Raw genomic sequence first — 22,462 nt, 5'->3', positions numbered from 1 at the left:
GCGTCTTGTATAACGAAGCGCCTAATCCGTGTATGAAATACGAAAAAAATCAAAGAGACCGCCTGAGTACCGGTCAAACAACTTGTGATAATGCATGTTTCAGCTACTAGGTACTACCCTGGCCAAGTTTCCTCTCAAGACATCAAAGAGACCGCCCCATAGGTTAAACTCGGTCACTGACCCCAGTGCAGGAAGTGTTTCCTCTCTCAGATCTATGACAGGGGAACCACCTCTCATAGCAAAAACTGGGTCATTGACCCCTGGGAAGAAGGTCAGTGTCTAAACAAGGCAACCCAGCTATCACAATGGACCTGCCTTTGATCTCGCCGCACACACAGAGCACACATATTTCCACTCTGTATTCTTCCTTTGATGTGTGGCTTATTTTCATTCTTCGACCATTTGTTACCGGTATACTTTTTTTTAATTTTGGTGCGCCCTATCGGCCCCTTGCGCCCAATGGGTGACTGGAATACAATTTTTTTTAAAAAGAGGGGGGTGCGCCTAATGCGCTGTAGCGCCTTGTAACCCGGAAAGTACGGTACCTTTAATAACTGTATGAAAGATTCAAACCTTACTGTGAATATCAACCAAACTGGATGAAAACAAAGATGAAGTCCAAGAGTGAATTATGAAAGTCTACAGAACTAGGATAAAGTGTGCCCAAATTGTACTGAATTTTTGTATTATTATTAAAAACAAGAACAGAACTAACATGCAACAAAAAAACATGGTCACAGGATAATGAGAAGGAAACAGGAACGAGGAACGAGGAATAAAAATAGGAGACAACTCACGAAGTGGCTGACAGCGGACTGTTCTCACGCGGTGATTGGCCAGCGACTCTTTCAGAAGGGATAACTTCTCTGGGGTCATCAGGTCGGCCTTTTTCATACGCCAATCCCGTGACTGAGGGGTAGAGTTGGGAGAAGCAGTGGATGCTCTCGATTCGTTGCTGTTTGAAAGAACATCAGCATGCTTCATCAGTTGTATTTACCTATCAATAACATCACCATGCTTCATCATTTTATTTACCTATCATACTTCTTCTTCTTCTAAGTTCATGGGCTGAACCTCCCACGTACACTCGTGTGGTTTTTCTGTGCATGAGTGGGTTTTTAAGTGTATGACCGCTTTTACCCCGCATACACACTTCATCCTTCTATTTGAGATGAGAATGTGAACTGGCCAGAATGGAGGGAAAAGGGTTTACAAATTTCATCAGACAAAAATCAAGATTCTGATAGATTTGAATATGCCTGAATAAAAAAGGAGACAGGAGGTAATTCACACATAACCATGGTAATGTTTACTGCTTCACAGTAAATACAACTTTTCAAACTTTTCATACCAAAAGTGAGTACCAGGACTGCAAAAGGAGTCACACATGAGGCGTTCCTCAAACAGGAGAAACAAAATTAACCCTTGTGTTTTTTCCCAGGAATAAAACAGACAATTAGCACCCCTGCACAGTCATGATACAAGACAAGTCACATGCCCTAATGAGTGATCGACAAGAAGAAGAAGAAGAAGACATGCCCTAATTCAACAAAGTGTTATACAACGTGAAGTTTACTGTTTACGCCTTGAATACAGTAGAATCCCCCCCCCCCCCCCCCCCAATTTAAGACTCCCTCATTTTTAAGACCTTGTTTTCTCAGACTTTCTGTTTATAACCTCTGTAAAATTACCCTCATTTCCCGACTCCCTCATTTTTAAGACCTTGTTTTCTCAGACTTTCTGTTTATAACCTCTGTAAAATTACCCCCATTTTCAGACTCCCTCCTTTTTAAGACCTTGTTTTCTCAGACTTTCTGTTCATAACCTCTGTAAAATTACCCCCATTTTCAGACTCCCTCCTTTATAAGACCTTGTTTTCTCAGACTTTCTGTTCATAACCTCTGTAAAATTACCCTCATTTTCAGACTCCCTCATTTTTAAGACCTTGTTTTCTCAGACTTTCTGTTTATAACCTCTGTAAAATTACCCTCATTTTCAGACTCCCTCCTTTTTAAGACCCAATTTTGTCAAATTTTTGGAGGTCTTAAAAGGGGGTTTCTACTGTACAGTGCAAGGATACCTTTCATGTTTTCAAGGCACACAACTCTACCCAACCTGTTGTTGAAGGAGCGAGAGTTGTCCCAGGAGGAGGTCTGGTTCTTGAGCTGCAGACGTTTGAGTTGGTCCTGCAGACGCTCCAGTTCATGCTGGCGACTGACCAGCACAGTGTGGTTGCTCTTGATGGCACGGTACAGCGTGTCCGAGTTGGGGATGCGAATTCTGAAAAAGCGAGGATATTTTAACATTTATTTTATGTGAAAATACAGTACCAGAAAGAAATTGCCAACCATTCCGTTTGACTGTTTTAGATTGCACCTGACAGTCTTCTGCATCAAAATAGTTTGACTGGTTGCCATGTTTCAGAGACCGTTTTTTGTGGGCGGTATGCTTCTTGCCTATGAGGCGTTACTGGTTTACCTAATGCTAACACTGAATCCATCAGCAAACACATCACCTCATTTTCTTTTGTTTCTCCATGTGGTCAGAGGGCCGGGTAGCTCAGTGGGTAGAGCACTGGACTTGTGATCCTAGGGTTACAGATTCAAATTCCGGCTGGGTCAACTTTATATACATGGGTGAAACCTAGGAAAATCAAATTGACTGAAATTTTTTTGAGGCAGGGGTCCAGGGGCCGCACAGGCCCTGGCGGGGTACGGGGCAGGGCCCCGTTAGGCGGTCCAGGGGGGCAACGCCCCCCGGCCGAAAACAAATTTTTGCATTATTCTTTGTGATTTTGTGGCCTTTCCTGGCAAAAAAATACACTATCATGCAGGTCAAAAAAATACCTTCAGATTCTAATGATATGGTAAAAAGGGTAAACAAAATCATAACAATTCACAGCGCGATATAAGACTCATTGATTGATTGAGAAGTAATCATTTTTGTGTGTATCCTTTCACACTTGCATCTTCCAACACAACGACACAATTGATAACAATTAACATTGACAACAGCCATACTACATGAAATAGAAAGTGAACAACTGAACAACTGAAATAAAAGTTGAAATATTTAATTATAAGAAGCAAACATTGCCAGACAGGCATTGAAATAAATTATGAAACAGAATGTCACACATGCAAACAGCATGATGTAGCACTGCACAAAGTAGCAACAAAGCAGTAGCATCTCTTATACAGTGGAACCCCTCTCTAAGACCCCCCCCTCTCTAAGGACTACCCCGCCACAACGACCCTTTATTTTAAATCGATGTGTTTCCTTATATAGTTGTCACCAGTGTAGCGACCACCCCGCTCTAACGCCTAAGGACCGACCTAACAGCTTGTGCAACGACTTTGTCAGACAAAGCCAAGACTCTCAGACAGCGTAACGCATCACTGACAAACCGGTTATAACCAGTTATAACCGTCTCTTTTAAGCAAAGGCACTAAACCGCTGAGAGGTGTGATGGTTGGGTGGGCTGAGTAAACATCACAAACCAATCATCGAGATCAAAGGCAGGTCCATTGTGATAGCTGGGTGGCCTTGTTTATAGACACTGACCTTCTTCCCAGGGGTCATTGACCCAGTTTTAGCTACGAGAGTTTTTTTTTGTTTGTTTATTTGTTGCTTAACGTCCAGCCGACTACGCAGCCATATCAGGACGAGGAAGGGGGGGATGAAGGGGGCCACTTGTCAAGCGATTCCTGTTTACAAATGCACTAACCCATTACTTGTGTCCCAGCAGGCTTTAGTAAAACTAAATTAATACCTACTGGAAGATTACCAGTTTCCAGTATGTTAAAATAGGCTTAACCTATCTACTGCTGGACTTACATCAGAACACTAACAGATTAAACTATACATGAATCGCGAGACAAGCGGCAAGAGAAGAGATTTTTGGAAAAAATACAGGTGAATGAGCAAGAAGGCAGAAAAAAGAAAAGAATTCATGAAGAAAAAGAGAGCATGACAGGAACGAGGAACCAAAAATCTACCTAACAGCAAACTAGAAAGCTCCTGCGGTTCCAAAAACAGGAGGGGCTTTTAATTTCATAACCGCAGTGCCCCACTGCGGCTACGAGAGGTGGTTCCCCTTTCATATCTGAGAGAGGAAACACTTCCTGCACCCGGGTCAGTGACCGAGTTTAACCTATGAGGAGTTTAACCTATGGCGCGGTCTCTTTGATGTCTTGAGAGGAAACTTGGCCAGGGTACTGAGATCTGAGGGTAGTACATGCACCAGAACTGGTGGACACCATCGACAATGTCAAACATGAAATCGAAGCAGTTTGCTTGAGGAAACGGTCGTCACCAACTCAAACTTCTCCGTTTTCTTTTTTTAAGAAAATCTGAGGTGACTTTCTTTGTGGCCCCCTGACCCCTGGCTAGACCAGCATCAATAAGATCTGTCCGAGCGTTTTCCGTCAAAACCGGCATCTTTGTCGCAGAAATCGTGTCACCACTTCGTAATGCCTGCCAAAACGCGAGAGAACTTTTTTTTTTATCGTGATGCAGAGCGAATCCGAAAGCAAAGAACCTCACCTACGGGGTTTACCGCGAGCACGGGCAAAAGCGCTTCCGTTTCTGGGCAAACTGCAACCGGTTCACTATAGCAGTTCGAAAACGCGTTCCGCAAGTAGTTTCATTTTTTTTCTCTCAAATTTTTTTTTTTTTTTTCAAAATTGCGGATTGACGGAATTTCCGTCAGACTTATTTTCAGATTGACGGATTTCAGTCAATTGACGGGCTAGTTTCACCTATGTATATATAACCATGTCCCACCCCCGTGTCACAACAGTGGCACGTAAAAGACCTTGGTCATTCTGCCGTAAGTGCTGGTGGCTGACTACACCTAAACATGCACACGTCTGGTTAGCGCAACTAATGTTGCTGCTAGCTTTCCGATGGGAGGAAGCGACCTGAACTTCCCAGCATTGGTTTGTTTGTTTGTTTGTTTGTTTGTTTGTTTGTTTGCTTAACTCTTACCAGTTCGCTCCCTTACCCATCGTAAGCAAGCTTACGATGCCCCCCCCTGTAGTTTTCCACTGACCAATTATCTAATTATCGAAAAAAAAAAAGTGTTATTTTACATTGGATGGGTCGGACAGTGGATAAACTCATATGTTAGACACACTTTATGACAAAAACAAGCTGGGTTTTTGTAATAAGTTAGTTATAGGAATGCATTATTAGGCACACCAAAAAAAAAGTCTGTTAACGGTAACATAGGCCAATAAAATAGGGTCGGTAGGTTGGGACTTTTTTGTTTTTTGTTTTTGTTTTCCCCCAAAAAACATATTTTTAAGTTATTTTGCCAAATAAAAAAAAGATTTGTATTTTTATTTTTATTTTTTATTTTTTTTAACCATATTTTTAAGTTATTTTGCCCAAAAAATTTCTTTTTTTTTCTTCTCCCAAATACCAAAAAAACAGTCTAGGGTCGCGGGAAAAAATAGGGTCGGTCAGGATACCGTAAACAGACTATTTTTTTTTTTTTTGCCTTAAGCATGCGTATGTCATGAAACGTCCAACTTTGAAATTTGGGTGGGGGTATTCAGGTGACAATAACTTTTTTGTTTATCAGCAAAACTCAATAAAACTTTGCTATGTTATGTAAAATGAATGCCAAAACAGACTAGTTAGCAGCATATCTAAAATAAACTGAACACAAAACAAATGTCTTCTTTGTGTTTGTCACATGTTCCAAAAAATGGACATACAAATTTCAACAAAAATCATGTTGTCACCCCCATAACATTTTTTACCTTTAAAGATAGCACAATTCTCTTTGCAAATATGAAAAGCTTATTCATTTTCCTTTCATTTGATATATAACTTTCTATATTTCATTTAGAATATGACCCCAGATAGCCACTCGGCAAGTAGGCACCAACAGCACTGTAAAATATGCCCTAAAACCCCCGAACTGGTAAGAGTTAACGCCCAGCCGACCACGAAGGGCCATATCAGGGCGGTGCTGCTTTGACATAATTATAATGTGCGCCACACACAAGACAGAAGTCGCAGCACAGGCTTCATGTCTCACCCAGTCCCATTATTCTGACACCGGACCAACCAGTCCTAGAACTAACCCCATAATGTCAGACGCCAGGCGGAGCAGCCACTAGATTGCCAATTTTAAAGTCTTAGGTATGACCCGGCCGGGGTTCGAACCCACGACCTCCCGATCACGGGGCGGACGCCTTACCACTAGGCCAACCGTGCCGGTTCCCAGCATTAGGATAAAGAAGTCAATGAAATGAACTGAAATGGTTCCGCCACCGTGAGTCCAGCACACAGACCTGTTTACCCTAAACCCGAGGTAAGAGTACTTTCCCCAAAAGTTGAGTGTATTTTTCAAAAAGTTGGTGTACATTGCAAGCAAAGCCATATGGGCTAGGGAAAATGTACGCGTGGGTGCAAACGTGTTTGTGAAAGAATAGCATGTCTTGTGAACACCTTCAGAATTTAACTCCTTCCAATACAACAGGGATAAAACAATTTTATTTACCTGTCAGTTTATAGCATTATAACCAGTGTCTTCCAAACAGATTGATAATGAAAAGATGAAGTTCGTGAAATAACATCTGCGGTTGACAGTGGCAAGTTCATTTTTACAATCATCTCAGAAAACATTGCTTCAGCACGGACTACAGCCTTTTCTTCTGGCAGGATTTGCTTTGCGGGAATGAACTTCATAATTCCTTGGCAGCTTTCAGCGGATTTCTTTGCAGCAACCTTGTCCAGGTGAGTTTTGTAAATGCAGTGTTGTTCAATGTCATATTTCCCAGCATGGGCAACGGAGAAATCTGATTTACAATACTTGCAGTGTGCATGACTTTTTCCCATAGTAGACTCCACAATTCCTGGTTCTTTCTTATATTTCTCCAAGAAAATCTGCTGCTTCTGCTGTTGAGACTTGGTACAGTCATGAATCCGAAACTGGCATTTGACCACTTCATTTTGCCACGATTGTCCAGACGATCGCACGTGCCAACAACTGAACAAGGTTTCCACAGCTGAAGACTCGCTGTCATGGTTATCTCCCTTCGACCGAAACCGGTATCAGTTGTACCATCCCGTAATCAGCACACCAACACCGGAAAACGTAGGGGAGACCGGGCTAGTCCGCCTACTTTTATGCTTTTGGTAGCATAACTGGCGAGTTTGATGAACTAGAAGACTGATTTTTTATTTTACATCAAGACAAATGTGTAGCTGATATCAATGTGCAGACAGTTTTTATGTGCGCATGAACATTTGTTGTACATACGGCTTTAAGTAGACCTACCCTAACGTAGGCGAACTTGCCCCAAGTCGGGGTAAGTCCACCTACAGGGTGGGGCAAGTCCGCCGCTCTCATCCCATAGTAGGTACAAGACTAGTAGTGGGCAAGCTTTAGTGGGAAAGCTTTTTTAATTCCCTTCAATATTTAGGTTCAAAAATGCCAATAACAAAATACGAAAGAATGTAACACAAAATTCCGTTAGGGGAGACCGGGGCTAGTCCGCCTACTTTTATGCTTTTGGTAGCATAACTGGCGAGTTTGATGAACTAGAAGACTGATTTTTTATTTTACATCAAGACAAATGTGTAGCTGATATCAATGTGCAGACAGTTTTTATGTGCGCATGAACATTTGTTGTACATACTGCTCACGGCGAACATGCCCCATGATAAATAGGCGGACTTGCCCCCGCACGGGCAGGCAACTCTAGTGCCAGATAGCGAGCAAAACATGGGAAGGAAGAAGCAAAACTTTCGTCAGAACTCGACCTTAATTAACGCACTTTCACTCAACACCAAGACTAAGTATTTGTTCTCAGAGGTAATGCATCAAAACCAAAGTCAACTCCTATGCATTCATGTTACAAAGGAAGAAAAACACTTTTTGTGATCTGTACTAACGATATATGGGCGCGCAACCTCTGAACTTCTGCAGGATATGGCGGGAAGAAGGGACACCTCTCTCACATGGTGTGAATGACTAAAAGGTGGCAAACGTAAGAATAAACAGACAAAGACGGATGTGCCCCGGGGGCGGACTAGCCCCGGTCTCCCCTATTCTAGACTTTTTCTTATGCGTATTTTGTGCGTGTGTCGCGTATTTGCGTATCGATAATAATTTGGCGTACAAAATACGCCCAAATCGTACTGGTAAACAGGTCTGAGCACTGCATCTATAACCCTGACTAACCTCATTTTCTTTTCCTTCTCCATGTGGTTCTCCCACTGTGAGTCCAGCACAGCGTCTGTATCCTGCAGGCCTTGATCTGTCTGCTGCATGGCCTGACGCAGCCGTCGCATGCGCTGTGCAGTCGCAGGGTCTAGTGTCCGTTGCTGCAGCGTGTGCAAGTACTGGGGGTCGCGGTTGCGCTCCTGCCGACAGCGGCACTCCTCCGCCATGGCGAACAGGTCAAGACACGACCCCTTCAGTTCGTACATCTCGCGGCAGTGCTCCTGGTGACAGGACATAATTTGTCATAATGAGAGAAAAAGAAGAACAGCACTCTCCAAACACACAAACAATGACTATGTGAGAAAAAAAAAATTCTGTTTTCTAAATATAGTCACATGAGGAGTGCCATGTTAACAAAACTCATCAGAGGGAGATGGAAGAAGCCATGCATTCAAGTTTAAGTAATTCCACTGACCTTTGTGGTGGCAGTGATTTCCTTGCAGAAATCCTCCATCTTCCTGGCTTTCTGCGTGAGAGTCTGCATTTCTTCTTTACTGCCCACCAGAGGGCCAGCTTGCGACATGCGTGTACGTAGATTATGCAGTTCACTCTCAAAGTCATCAATCTGAAACGCATCACAACACAAAACAATAAGCATCTCACTCTTAAAGTCTTCAATCGGAAATACATCACAACACATAAAAAACAAACAGACAGTAAGAACAAGTTCACCTAGACCTGAAGGACAGAAAACCCTGGACTCCTACTCAACAGTTGGGAACCTTCTGAATCTGCTTCTGAATCTCAAAAATATGCTGTTATAAGTCTAACAAGAAGGGCAAAGCCCATACGACTCACATGCTTGACCTTGACATGGTCAAAAAACTAAACCTAGCAATGACATCATACACTAAGAACTGCGACCTTGACCCAAGGTCAAGGTCATCCAAGGTCATGCAACACAAAGCTGTTAATTCAAGACATAGGAAGTACAATGGTGCTTATTGGCTCTTTCTACCATGAGATATGGTCACTTTTAGTGGTTCACTACCTTATTTTGGTCACATTTCATAAGGGTCAAAGTGACCTTGACCTTGATCATATGTGACCAAATGTGTCTCATGATGAAAGCATAACATGTGCCCCACATAATTTTTAAGTTTGAAACAGTTATCTTCCATAGTTCAGGGTCAAGGTCACTTCAAAATATGTATACAATCCAACTTTGAAGAGCTCCTGTGACCTTGACCTTGAAGCAAGGTAAACCAAACTGGTATCAAAAGATGGGGCTTACTTTGCCCTATATATCATATATAGGTGAGGTATTCAATCTCAAAAACTTCAGAGAAAATGGGAAAAATGTAAAAAATAGCTGTTTTTGAGGCAACATTTATGGCCCCTGCGACCTTGACCTTGAAGCAAGGTCATGATGCTATGTATGTTTTTTGGGGCCTTGTCATCATACACCATCTTGCCAAATTTGGTACTGATAGACTGAATAGTGTCCAAGAAATATCCAACGTTAAAGTTTTCCGGACGGACGGACGGACGGACGGACGACTCGGGTGAGTACATAGACTCACTTTTGCTTCGCATGTGAGTCAAAAAAGGCTTTTAGGATTATTTTGAAAACAAAAGCTGCTGTGACCAAAACAAATACCTATTCCAGATACCTCTTCTCACAAATTTCAATCATGCACTTCCTTCTTCAAAATAAGCCATCATTCGGAGTTTGACCAGACTCCCTACCTCTGCAGCAATGTCTTGGGCGATGGCTGTGTCCAGTCTAGCGTCAATTTCCCTCTCTTCCCTGGCACCACCGCTGGGGGCTGCAGGGGGTCTGCTGCTGGCTGCAGGAACACTTCCCACCAGCCCGTTGCGCTGTGGGGCCGGGGCAGCATCTGGGACAGAAGAAGATATTTTGAATCCCACCTTGGCATACTATTACTAACCACACTGTATTCAATATAAAACAAAAAACAATAGGCATTGAGAACTAGAATCCAGGCCGGGATGGAAATGGGGTCAACTGAACTTTATGTGCAGACTCAAAGAGACAGTATCCATGTCCCACCCCTGTGTCACCACAGTGGCACGTAAAAGACCTCGGTCATTCTGCCATAAATGCAAGTGCCTGATACCACCTAAACACGCATACAACTGGGTATTTCATCCAAAGTCGGGGTAACACCTGGGAACATGCTCCTAATGGTTTCACCGTGAGGGCGTAAAACAACACTATCATCGCATTAGAACCGGGGTCGTTCATTGAGAAAGGTACCAGGAAACAGGTTCTCTGTGAGTCACTATCGTTTTGTTTTCTAATCACTACCGTCCCAAAATGATTGTTCTTGGTAAAAAATAATTATAAACAAGAAGGGCAAAGCCCATACGACTCACATGCTTGACCTAAACCTAGCAATGACATCATACACTAAGAACTGCTTTACACATTTTTCCTACCAAAATACATGTGACCTTGACCCAAGGTCAAGGTCATCCAAGGTCATGCAACACAAAGCTGTTAATTCAAGACATAGGAAGTACAATGGTGCTTATTGGCTCTTTCTACCATGAGATATGGTCACTTTTAGTGGTTCACTACCTTATTTTGGTCACATTTCATAAGGGTCAAAGTGACCTTGACCTTGATCATATGTGACCAAATGTGTCTCATGATGAAAGCATAACATGTGCCCCACATAATTTTTAAGTTTGAAACAGTTATCTTCCATAGTTCAGGGTCAAGGTCACTTCAAAATATGTATACAATCCAACTTTGAAGAGCTCCTGTGACCTTGACCTTGAAGCAAGGTAAACCAAACTGGTATCAAAAGATGGGGCTTACTTTGCCCTATATATCATATATAGGTGAGGTATTCAATCTCAAAAACTTCAGAGAAAATTTGAAAAATGTGAAAAATAGCTGTTTTTTAGGCAACATTTATGGCCCCTGCGACCTTGACCTTGAAGCAAGGTCAAGATGCTATGTATGTTTTTTGGGGCCTTGTCATCATACACCATCTTGCAAAATTTGGTACTGATAGACTGAATAGTGTCCAAGAAATATCCAACGTTAAAGTTTTCCGGACGGACGGACGGACGGACGGACGACTCGGGTGAGTACATAGACTCACTTTTGCTTGGCATGTGAGTCAAAAAATTATATCCCACGTAAAAGTCTAACCAGATCTGAGACAGTGAGGGATACTGTTTTCACGAGGCGGAGTGGCCCTTTAAATGCATCTTCTCTTGAGCCAAGACAATGGAGACTGCTCACCTCTGGCCACGGAAGAGTTGGCAGCAGCAGGGGGAGCAGCAGCACTGATTGCTGTTGCCAAAGGTGTTGAGGCAGGTGCTAGTGCAGGTGTCACGGTAGGTGTTGAAACAGGTACTAGAGGTGTCACCAATGGAGGTCTGCTTTGAGTCTGTGAGGGAAAGCCTGAGGGAAAGCCTGCACCTGCTGATATAACCAACCAATAAACAAACTTGTAATCTTTTTTTGAAATGTACCTGAATGACCAGGTGCAGCATACCCATCGACCCTTTTTATTCATGACAAAGGCTATGAAAATCATAACCAGGTGAGGCAGAGCACTAATCACAATATCTAAGAAACAGGAAGTAAGTGTTCTTAATGTAGACAACACTAGTCATGACCTATGCGCAACCAGTCTCCAGGCACCTGAGAGAAGAACAAGAACCGGAAATAACAGACAATTTTCATCCTCAAAGGCTACGAAAGCCAAAGAGAAAAAAAGTATTATGATATAAACAGACAATTTTCATCCTCAAAGGCTACGAAAGCCAAAGAGAAAAAAAGTATTATGATATAAACAGACAATTTTCATCCTCAAAGGCTACGAAAGCCAAAGAGAAAAAAAGTATTATAATATAAACAGACAATTTTCATCCTCAAAGGCTACGAAAGCCAAAGAGAAAAAAAGTATTATGATATAAACAGACAATTTTCATCCTCAAAGGCTACGAAAGCCAAAGAGAAAAAAAGTACTATGATATAAACAGACAATTTTCATCCTCAAAGGCTACGAAAGCCAAAGAGAAAAAAAGTATTATGATATAAACAGACAATTTTCATCCTCAAAGGCTACGAAAGCCAAAGAGAAAAAAAGTACTATGATATAAACAGACAATTTTCATCCTCAAAGGCTACGAAAGCCAAAGAGAAAAAAAGTATTATGATATAAACAGACAATTTTCATCCTCAAAGGCTACGAAAGCCAAAGAGAAAAAAAGTACTATGATATAAACAGACAATTTTCATCCTCAAAGGCTACGAAAGCCAAAGAGAAAAAAAGTATTATGATATAAACAGACAATTTTCATCCTCAAAGGCTACGAAAGCCAAAGAGAAAAAAAGTATTATGATATAAACAGACAATTTTCATCCTCAAAGGCTACGAAAGCCAAAGAGAAAAAAAGTATTATAATATAAACAGACAATTTTCATCCTCAAAGGCTACGAAAGCCAAAGAGAAAAAAAGTATTATGATATAAACAGACAATTTTCATCCTCAAAGGCTACGAAAGCCAAAGAGAAAAAAAGTACTATGATATAAACAGACAATTTTCATCCTCAAAGGCTACGAAAGCCAAAGAGAAAAAAAGTATTATGATATAAACAGACAATTTTCATCCTCAAAGGCTACGAAAGCCAAAGAGAAAAAAAGTACTATGATATAAACAGACAATTTTCATCCTCAAAGGCTACGAAAGCCAAAGAGAAAAAAAGTATTATGATATAAACAGACAATTTTCATCCTCAAAGGCTACGAAAGCCAAAGAGAAAAAAAGTATTATGATATAAACAGACAATTTTCATCCTCAAAGGCTACGAAAGCCAAAGAGAAAAAAAGTATTATGATATAAACAGACAATTTTCATCCTCAAAGGCTACGAAAGCCAAAGAGAAAAAAAGTACTATGATATAAACAGACAATTTTCTACCTCAAAGGCTACGAAAGCCAAAGAGAAAAAAAGTACTATGATATAAACAGACAATTTTCATCCTCAAAGGCTACGAAAGCCAAAACAACAAAAAGTTAAATTATGACATAAACAACCAATTTTCATCTTCAAAGGCTACGAAAGCCAAAGAAAAAAAAAGTTAAATTACCAGCAGGAGCAGCCACAGTGCCAGTTGGAGCCAGGGAGGGGGTGGGAGCAGGGGCGGTGGTGGCGGTGTTCTTATAGCTGAAGGAGAACTGACCAAACCCGGCCCCGCTATTGGTGGCAGCGGCACCAACACCGCCCCCAAACCCTGACGCTAATGTCGCAGCAGTGGGCTTCGGTCCCTGCTGAGGAACATTTTCCGCTCCACTTTTGGCAACCTCAGGGCTGAAGCTGAACGGTTTTGGGGCTGCATCTCCTGTCCCTGCTACAGAGACAAAGAATAGATCTATAAAGTATAGTGATGACAGAAATGAACAGCTAAATTACACACACACACACCCTTACCTTCTATACCCACAAACACTCAATTGGTAAAGAGCAGTGATGTCAACAATAAGCAATCATACTAAATACCCTTTCCCTCTAATAAAACTGAACTGACACAGAACAGTTATGACAAAACTGAGTGGTAAAATGTCACACACCCTTCTACCCCCATCCAAAACACACACACACACACACACACACACACACACACACACACACACACACACACACACACACACACACACACACACACACATTCTCTGCTGAATTGTAAAAGAACAGCAGTGATGAATAGTCAGGTTTCATTTCCCTCCCTCTACAAAGACAAACACTGAATAGGTAATGAACAGTCAAGCCTCCACAATATAACTGATATCATTGATATGATGGACAAAATAGAGAGGAAAAAACATTAACAGCTATTGTGTTTTCAGCGTAGCAATAGGGCCCGATATTTAGACGAGACAAGTATAATGCCGACGAGTCAAAGACCATGCGTCTTTGTTATTGCCAATATGCTTTTGAATATTGGCAAAAATGGCCGACTTCCGTAGCATTATGCTTTGATGATCGGAAAAGGGATGTGTGAGACCATCCAATCACAGCCCCCGAATTCCCCCACGTGTCCATCAGAATAGCTATATACACAAATAAACTGGTAGAAAAATAGGTACCATATTTCCGGACTATAGCTCATAGCTAAAACTGGGTCATTGACCCCGGGGAAGAAGGTCCATGTCTGTAAACAAGGCCACCCAGCTATCACAATGGACCTGCCTTTGATCTCGCGGCACACACAGAGCACAAATATTTCCTCTCTGTATTCCTCCTTTGATGTGCGGCTTATAGACCGGAAGCGCCTAATGTGATGTTTTTTCTCAATTTTACCTCAAAAGTGGCGAAGCACCTTATAGTCCCGAAAGTACGGTAGACAATTAACACATTCCGGAAATAACTCTGTCTGGTTTTTATGCCTTGTGGAAGAGTTGCTTTTCCTTGGAAATACTGAGGCAAACAAACCCATGACATTATAGGGACATGCTGCTTGGTATAGAGATTAGCCCACAAAGTCACAAGCTGTTTTTTGCTCCAGTATTTCCAAGCGTGAGCGACTCTGCCACAACCTATAAAAACTTGACAAGCTATTTCCGAACATCGTCTGCTGCATACAGACCAATGGCAAAAGCCCCAGATGATGACACAGGTCTGGGAGCAGCGAAGGGGGCGGTGACTGGTGTGCTGTCCCTGGCAATTGCAACCGTACCTCCAAAATTCCCTGCTGAATAATAATAATACTAATAATAATGTTAAGCTTACCATACCGAAGAAGGCAGTAACGTACCGAAATATTGATTATAGATATAAACATACCTAACCTGGTTACTGGTGTGTTTTCTTTTCATTTTAATACGAATAATGTATTATACTTCTAGAGCGCATAAATCCAGAGATAAACCCTGCTCAGAACGCTTTACAATTTGACAAAAAAACCTGCGTATTTTTGGCAAATACCTACCTCTCTTGATGTCTCCATGTCTGGACATGAAGCAGACGAATGGCATCTTTCGGGTTTTTAATCTCATTCTCAGCCAACACACTCAACAAAAAGACAACTTTTCAAGTAATTATACCGTTTCAACACTGTCAAAAGTCAAACTTTTCAATTTTTAGGCAACGTTTCCCTCTTTCCTTCTCCTTCCATAAAAATCATAAAAAATAATTGTTGCCTCATGTAGTAGAGATGGTATCAGGACTCTTCTTCTTCTTCTTCTTCTGCGTTCGTGGGCTGAAACTCCCACATACACTCGTGTGTTTTTTTTGCACGAGTGGAATTTTACGTCAATGACCGTTTTTTAACCGGCATTTAGGCAGCCATACGCCGTTTTCGGAGGAAGCATGCTGGGTATTTTCGTGTTTCTATAACCCACCGAACTCTGACATGGATTACAGGATCTTTTTCGTGCGCACTTGGTCTTGTGCTTGCGTGTACACACGGGGGGTGTTCGGACACCGAGGAGAGTCTGCACACAAAGTTGACTCTGAGAAATAAATCTCTCGCCGAACGTGGGGACGAACTCACGCTGACAGCGGCCAACTGGATACAAATCCAGCGAGCTACCGACTGAGCTACATCCCCGCCCTGTATCAGGACTCTGATTAAACACAGGATTAAAAATTAACCATTAGTATTTCCCTGAAAAGCCGTGAAGGCAACAAACAGTATTCTTCCCCACCATTCCTCCTGCTTTACCACAAAGCCACCCCCACACACAAAGCGACACCTAATTCTGACTCACAACCCCCATCCCTGCAACTTACCACTAGTGTTTCCCAGAGCAGCAGGAGCTGGCTGTGTTTGAGCAGTCGTGAAGGCAGCGAACAAGTTCGTAGCCCCACCTGGTTGTGGCTTGACCGCAAACCCACCGCCACTCAAAGCGCCACCTCCCTCCATCTTTGCTGCCGCTACTGGTGCAAAGGAGAAGCTGGGTGCAGCGGAGGGCGGTTGGCTTGAAGCGGGGGACGGTTGGCTTGAAGCGCCCAAGGTTGCTGCAGATGAGGGCTGACCAAACAACGACTTGCCGGTTGATATCTGACCGAAGGTCATCCCGCCTCCGCCCGCGGGTGGTGCGAAGAGAGAGGGGGTGGTGTAGGCGGGAGGGGCGGAATAGGCGGGTGGGGGTTGAGTGGCAGCTGCGGGCAGGGAGGGGGGTGCTGCTTGGACACTTTGTAAACCTGTCAGGTAAACATTGCAGAAACAACATAACTAAGTTTTCCAGTGACACCTGTAATCTCTTAAGATATCTGATAAGTATACCAGGCATTCTTCAGTGAAGCTCCTTATGTTCTATTCAACAACAACAACAAAAGGAAATGCTGACACAACTCATCTTTGTCATAAGCCATATGTATGAATCAGAAATAAATCTGCTCAAATAATCTTATTAAACGTTCAAGAAATATCCTATTTTTCTAATTGATCCAAAATGTAATTGATCCAAACTTGATGCCATTGTGATCTTGACATGTTTCACTGTATGACCCAAAGGCAATCCCGCTGTGAACTTAAAAATTTGATGAAGGACAACCAGACATTGGTCATTTATGAAGATAAGCAAACACTAAATTACTAGTGTTGACTAAAAGTGTGTAAAGTTCCAAAGCTGTAGATTTTTGTGTGTGAAGAAATTGAACATTTTCCATTTTATAGAATCAGACATGTGCATGTCTGCATCGGTCTGATTACACACACTCCCTTGACTGACCTCCAGCTGGTGCACGTGCACCCTGTGCAGGGAGAGGCAGTGGTGCGGCGGTCAGCACAGGAGCCTGTGTATGGAAGTAGGCCATGTGAAATGGAACCAGCACCCCATCAGTCGACAGCAACAGCAGAATGGGGCTTGGCGGGTGAGTCTTGCTGTCGCCTGAAATCAAAACACAACATATCAACACAATTCATTTAGGTTCAAAAGAAAACCATCTCCAATACCTGAATTTGTTGTTTGGTGTCAGCAGCTGGCCTAACAACAACACCGATTTAAAATCGCAAAAAAACTTGCTCACTCTTTCAACAAAACTGCCAAACTCTTTCACAATTTCAAAGTGGTGGAAAGGTGGCGCCAAGGACTGCTTACAATTTTGGACATATTTATGGCCATTTTGGCAAATTTTTCAAAGAAAACAAATCCAACGAACATCCTTGCTATTAATGACACACTGCTTCTTTTAAAGTTGCCTATTGCTAATACAGTACAAACACTCCCCCCCCCCCCCCCCACCCCCCTTGAAGTCTTAAATTTGAGACACTCCTTTTTAAGACCTTGATTTTTCCATTTTTTTTGTTCAAAACTCCTCTAAATGTACCTTTATTCTGAGACTTCCCCCTTAAAAAAAACCCAAAAAACATGATTTTCTCAGATTTTTGTACGTCTTATAACACAGGTACCACTGCACCCATAAAACCTGGTGATACAAGCACACAAAAAGTTGCACGCACCAAGCTGCAGCACTTGCTGTGAGGCGAAGGTGACGCCCATGCCCAGCGGGAAGGAGTCCGACTGGCTGTCTGTGACGGGCAGCTCCGCACGACTCGAGTCCTCCAGGCACCAGTGCTCCCACTGTGTCTGTGGCGGAAGCATGAAAAATAACAAGCAGTTTTCAAAACATATAAGGCCCACTTTTGAAACAAACCTTACAGTAGAAAGGATGAAAGACTTTGGGTTTCAGTCAAAAATTTGGATATAGATGTACATACAAACCCAGTAAAAAAAAAAATTCTCCCTAAGATTCTTTGAAAGAATGTTCTCATGCCAGCAAAAACAAGAAATTCCTCCGAGGTAGGAAAAACACCCCCGTCCTTACCATTCTCACTGCCACCAACTGAGAAGGTTATTTCCCTCTGACCAATAATATGTCCCTCTATAAGTCCTTGTAGAATCTTAATCCACCAATAACTCCCTAACCGTGTGTTTGACTGGTCCCAATTTTTGTAAGGACCGTCTCAGGAATGTATAGAACCTGTTCACCAAGTTTGGTGACGATCGGTCCGTTCATTCTTGAGATCTATATGCGAACACAAACACACAAACACACAAACAAACACATCGACCGAATCCTATACACACCCCTATACCGGGGGTGTAAAAAAGAAGACAAGATTTAGTCCTCCTTCCATTTCAAACATCTTAACATATCTTTACCACTGTGGGCATGTGTTCGTAACATTCCTGCATTACAGAAGAGAATGCCCATAAATTTCTAAAATACTTTTAATACATCAACATTACAATCAAGGCAGGGAAATGAGCACACATAATTCTTCAAATGAACAAATTTACCCTGTCACTCAAATCGCCAGGAACCGGCACGGTTGGCCTAGTGGTAAGGCGTCCGCCCCGTGATCGGGAGGTCGTGGGTTCGAACCCCGGCCGGGTCATACCTAAGACTTTAAAATTGGCAATCTAGTGGCTGCTCCGCCTGGCGTCTGGCATTATGGGGTTAGTGCTAGGACTGGTTGGTCCGGTGTCAGAATAATGTGACTGGGTGAGACATGAAGCCTGTGCTGCGACTTCTGTCTTGTGTGTGGCGCACGTTATATGTCAAAGCAGCACCGCCCTGATATGGCCCTTCGTGGTCGGCTGGGCGTTAAGCAAACAAACAAACAAAATCAAATCGCCAGAGCATTAAGAAAAGAAATCAAGAAGCTCACCTTGTCATCCAAATGTCTTGCAACAATGGTGGTTTCCGTTGAAGCACATGATGTCATGACAATCATGTCCCTGCACAAACAGACATGATACTATTATAGTAACGATAACACTGTAACAAAAATATAAAAAATAAAAATAAAAATATTAACCTCGCAATGCCGAAGCTTCCATTTCGAACTAATGTTCATCAAACTTAGAGACTGAAAATACAAATGAATAGTAATACTAAGAGAGAGGCGCTTTAAGTCTTCAAGCAGTCTCCTGTTTCAAATTTGGGAGAAAAAAATCAATGTATCGATTGGACATTGGATTTCCCTACTTTGAGCCATGTGACGTCAGAGGCCTACAAAACTTTATAATTGGGCGTTTCAGGTTGACAAAAAATTTAAAGGAACTACAAAACACACGTCATGTGTTTGATTGCATGTGTGTGTGCTGTTCAATGTCAAAACAACAACAAAGTCAGTACATGACATGTGTTTTGTAGTTGCTTTGAAGTTTCGGTCAACCTGAAACGCCCAAATATGAAGCTTATGTGTTTGATTGCATGTGTGTGTGTGTGCTCGTTCAATCGTCAAAACAACAACAAAGTCATAGTACCTGAAAGGAATTTGATCGATACATAAATGTTATTTGCGTGTTTGACCAAAATATGACATTTTACACAGATCTCGACAGTCATTGTTCACCTCGACCGCTAGCGCGGTCTCGGAGAACAATGACTGTCTCAATCTGTGTAAAATGTCATATTTTAGTCAAACACGCAAATAACGTATATTATTGATCTGAGATCAATCGTAACTGATACATATTGACAATAAAAAAAAAGTGTTTATTCACACATATTTCAAACTCTGTAAAAGTTACATTCCTTTTCGTCCACGTGGTGATGTAAGCCACCTCAGGTCTGTCCGGGAGTTCACAAGTGGTACAGTGGAACCCCCCTTTTAAGACCCCCCAATTTAAGACTCCCTCCTTTTTAAGACCTTGTTTTCGCAGACTTTCTGTTCTTAACCTCTGTAAAATGACCCCCATTTTAAGACTCCCTCCTTTTTAAGACCCTGTTTTCTCAGACTTTCTGTTCTTAACCTCTGTAAATTTACCCCCATTTTAAGACTTCCTCCTTTCTAAGACCTTGTTTTCTCAGACTTTCTGTTCTTAACCTCTGTAAAATGACCCCCATTTTAAGACTCCCTCCTTTTTAAGACCTGATTTTTTAAGATTTGTGGAGGTCTTAAAAGGGGGGTTCCACTGTACTAGCATCAATCCACTTGGACACTGAACAAAAACCAACAGCCTGACGAATACCTGCGCATAGTAGAAATATTTTGCTGTATAGATGATGTTTGTAAATAACTCTGTCGGGAATTTCAAGCAGTGTGGCAGATTAACGCCCTTTGTATCGATTGGACATTGGATTTCCCTTCTTTGAGCCACGTGACGTCAGAGGCCTAAAAAACTTCACATTTGGGCGTTTCAGGTTGACCGAAACTTCAAAGGAACTACAAAACACACGTCATGTGTTTGATTGCATGTGTGTATGCTCGTTCAATCGTCAAAACAACAACAAAGTCAATACATGACGTGTGTTTTGTAGTTCCTTTGAAGTTTCGGTCAACCTGAAACGCCCAAATATGAAGCTTCAACTCAACTCTCAACTCAACTCAAATTTTATTGGCTTCAATTTGTAGAAGAAGAATTTGTCTTGCGCTTGGGAAAAAGTAAGAGTATAACGTATAAAAACAGCATTCATATCACATTTCATGTATTCCACACAGTAATCACTAGTATAAGCCTACAATTATCACATTTGTACCTGTATCATACATGCAAATAAATAGTATCACATTTCCACGTATCACACACAATATATACATTACATAACATACAGCAAGCTTCCATCTCCCGCGCCCCCCCCCCCCCCCCCCCTCCCACACATACATATCCTCGCACGTGCGTTGACTCCATACAAATGACATCATCAGTCCATTAACTAAAATGCACAATGACTAGTAGTGGGTACATGATACTTAATACGTGCTCAACTAGACCTGCTAACTAAAATAATAACATGTGTTTGATTGCATGTGTGTGTGCTCGTTCAATAGTCAAAACAACAACAAAGTCAGTACCTGAAAGGAATTCGATCGATACATAAATGTTATTTGCGTTTTTGACCAAAATATGACATTTTACACAGATCTCAACAGTCATAACGTATAATAAATACTGAGGCAAGCTAGTGAAAGCGAGGCCAAGCGTCAACATGCTGCTGGTCAGCTCAGGACTGCAATTGGTACGAACAACTATCTCTGATGGCTATGCAATGGTCTGTATACTCAACACGATACCCTTTTCTTTCAAAAATATGTGTGAGTGTGTTTTTACGTGTATGACCGTTTTTACCCCGCCATTCAGGCAGTCATACACCGCTTTCGGGGGAGGAACTACCTTTTAAGGCACACTGCATGTGCACTCAATGAAAGTGTTAGAAGCAAGAGTCCGGCAAAGAGGGAGTACCTACCATTGTATGATATACTGGAAGAAGTACTTGGCTTTGCCACTCTCGCCGCTGCCAAAGCAGATGTCATCAAAGTTGATGAAGTTAGAGTTTCCCTCTTTCTGCAAAAATATTACAATAAACATTAGCAGGCAAGAAATCATGAACATTGTAGAAGAGCCTGAAAGCTTCTCAAGAAAAACTAATAAGGAAATACACATGCACACATACATGCATGCAAACACATACACACAAAAAGATCAAAAGGCTGCATTGAGGTGTACTGACAGTAGATACAGTTTATTCATGTAACCCTAGGGTTTTTTTTTAAATAAATATTGACTTGACTTGACATAACCATAATGGGGTGGATAGAGGGGTCACACACACACACACCAAAAAGAAAGATTGTGTTGAGGGGTACTGACCGTAGACACAGTCATAACCACAATGGGGTAAATGGTGGGGTCACACAGACACACACACACGACTGGGTGGCCGAGTGGTAACGCACTTGCGCTCTGAAGCGAGAGGTTGCGAGTTCGACCCTGGGTCAGGGCGTTAGCAATTTTCTCCCCCCCTGTCCTAACCTAGGTGGTGGGTTCAAGTGCTAGTCTTTCGGATGAGACGAAAAACCGAGGTCCCTTCGTGTACACTACATTGGGGTGTGCACGTTAAAGATCCCACGATTGACAAAAGGGTCTTTCCTGGCAAAATTGTATAGGCATAGATAAAAAATGTCCACCAAAATACCCGTGTGACTTGGAATAATAGGCCGTGAAAAGTAGAATATGCGCCGAAATGGCTGCGATCTGCTGGTCGATGTGAATGCGTGATGTATTGTGTAAAAAAAATTCCATCTCACACGGCATAAATAGATCCCTGCGCCTTGAGTCTGAGTCTGGAGATACGCGCGCGATATAAGACTTCATATAACACTCACACCAAAAATAAAGACTGTGTTGTGTAGTACTGACCGTAGACAGTCATAACCACAGTGGGCTGAATGGAGGGGTCTCACACACACACACACACACACAAAAAGACTGCATTGATGAGTACTGACCGTAGACACAGTCATAACCACAATGGGTTGAATGGTGGGGTCACACA

The 22,462-nt window shown here is 42.1% G+C and overlaps 1 protein-coding gene across 4 annotated transcripts in view; it reads right to left on the bottom strand.

Annotated features, from left to right (window-relative positions):
• Positions 1-22,462, bottom strand: part of LOC138948739 (nuclear pore complex protein Nup214-like) — a 78,101-nt gene that overhangs the window by 39,531 nt on the left and 16,108 nt on the right. The window contains exons 1-14 of one of the 4 annotated variants that reach the window (XM_070320347.1): positions 22,416-22,451; positions 21,374-21,471; positions 18,849-18,918; positions 17,637-17,763; positions 16,906-17,064; positions 15,962-16,375; positions 14,817-14,921; positions 13,320-13,580; positions 11,463-11,645; positions 9,932-10,083; positions 8,658-8,807; positions 8,201-8,463; positions 2,116-2,280; positions 798-955 (exon numbers count right to left, since the gene is read on the bottom strand). In XM_070320347.1, coding sequence (XP_070176448.1) covers positions 798-955; positions 2,116-2,280; positions 8,201-8,463; positions 8,658-8,807; positions 9,932-10,083; positions 11,463-11,645; positions 13,320-13,580; positions 14,817-14,921; positions 15,962-16,375; positions 16,906-17,064; positions 17,637-17,763; positions 18,849-18,918; positions 21,374-21,471; positions 22,416-22,430 — 2,320 coding nt within the window. In that variant the 5' untranslated portion in view covers positions 22,431-22,451. Of the gene's footprint in view, positions 1-797; positions 956-2,115; positions 2,281-8,200; positions 8,464-8,657; positions 8,808-9,931; positions 10,084-11,462; positions 11,646-13,319; positions 13,581-14,816; positions 14,922-15,961; positions 16,376-16,905; positions 17,065-17,636; positions 17,764-18,848; positions 18,919-21,373; positions 21,472-21,777; positions 21,799-22,415; positions 22,452-22,462 lie in introns of those variants that run through there. The other 3 variants (XM_070320346.1, XM_070320343.1, XM_070320344.1) reach the window with 3 other exon arrangements.

This window comes from Littorina saxatilis, linkage group LG15, assembly GCF_037325665.1.
Source record: "Littorina saxatilis isolate snail1 linkage group LG15, US_GU_Lsax_2.0, whole genome shotgun sequence".
Taxonomy (NCBI): domain Eukaryota; kingdom Metazoa; phylum Mollusca; class Gastropoda; order Littorinimorpha; family Littorinidae; genus Littorina; species Littorina saxatilis.
Note: the sequence above shows the minus strand (reverse complement) of the source record. Positions and strands in the feature narration are given on the sequence as shown.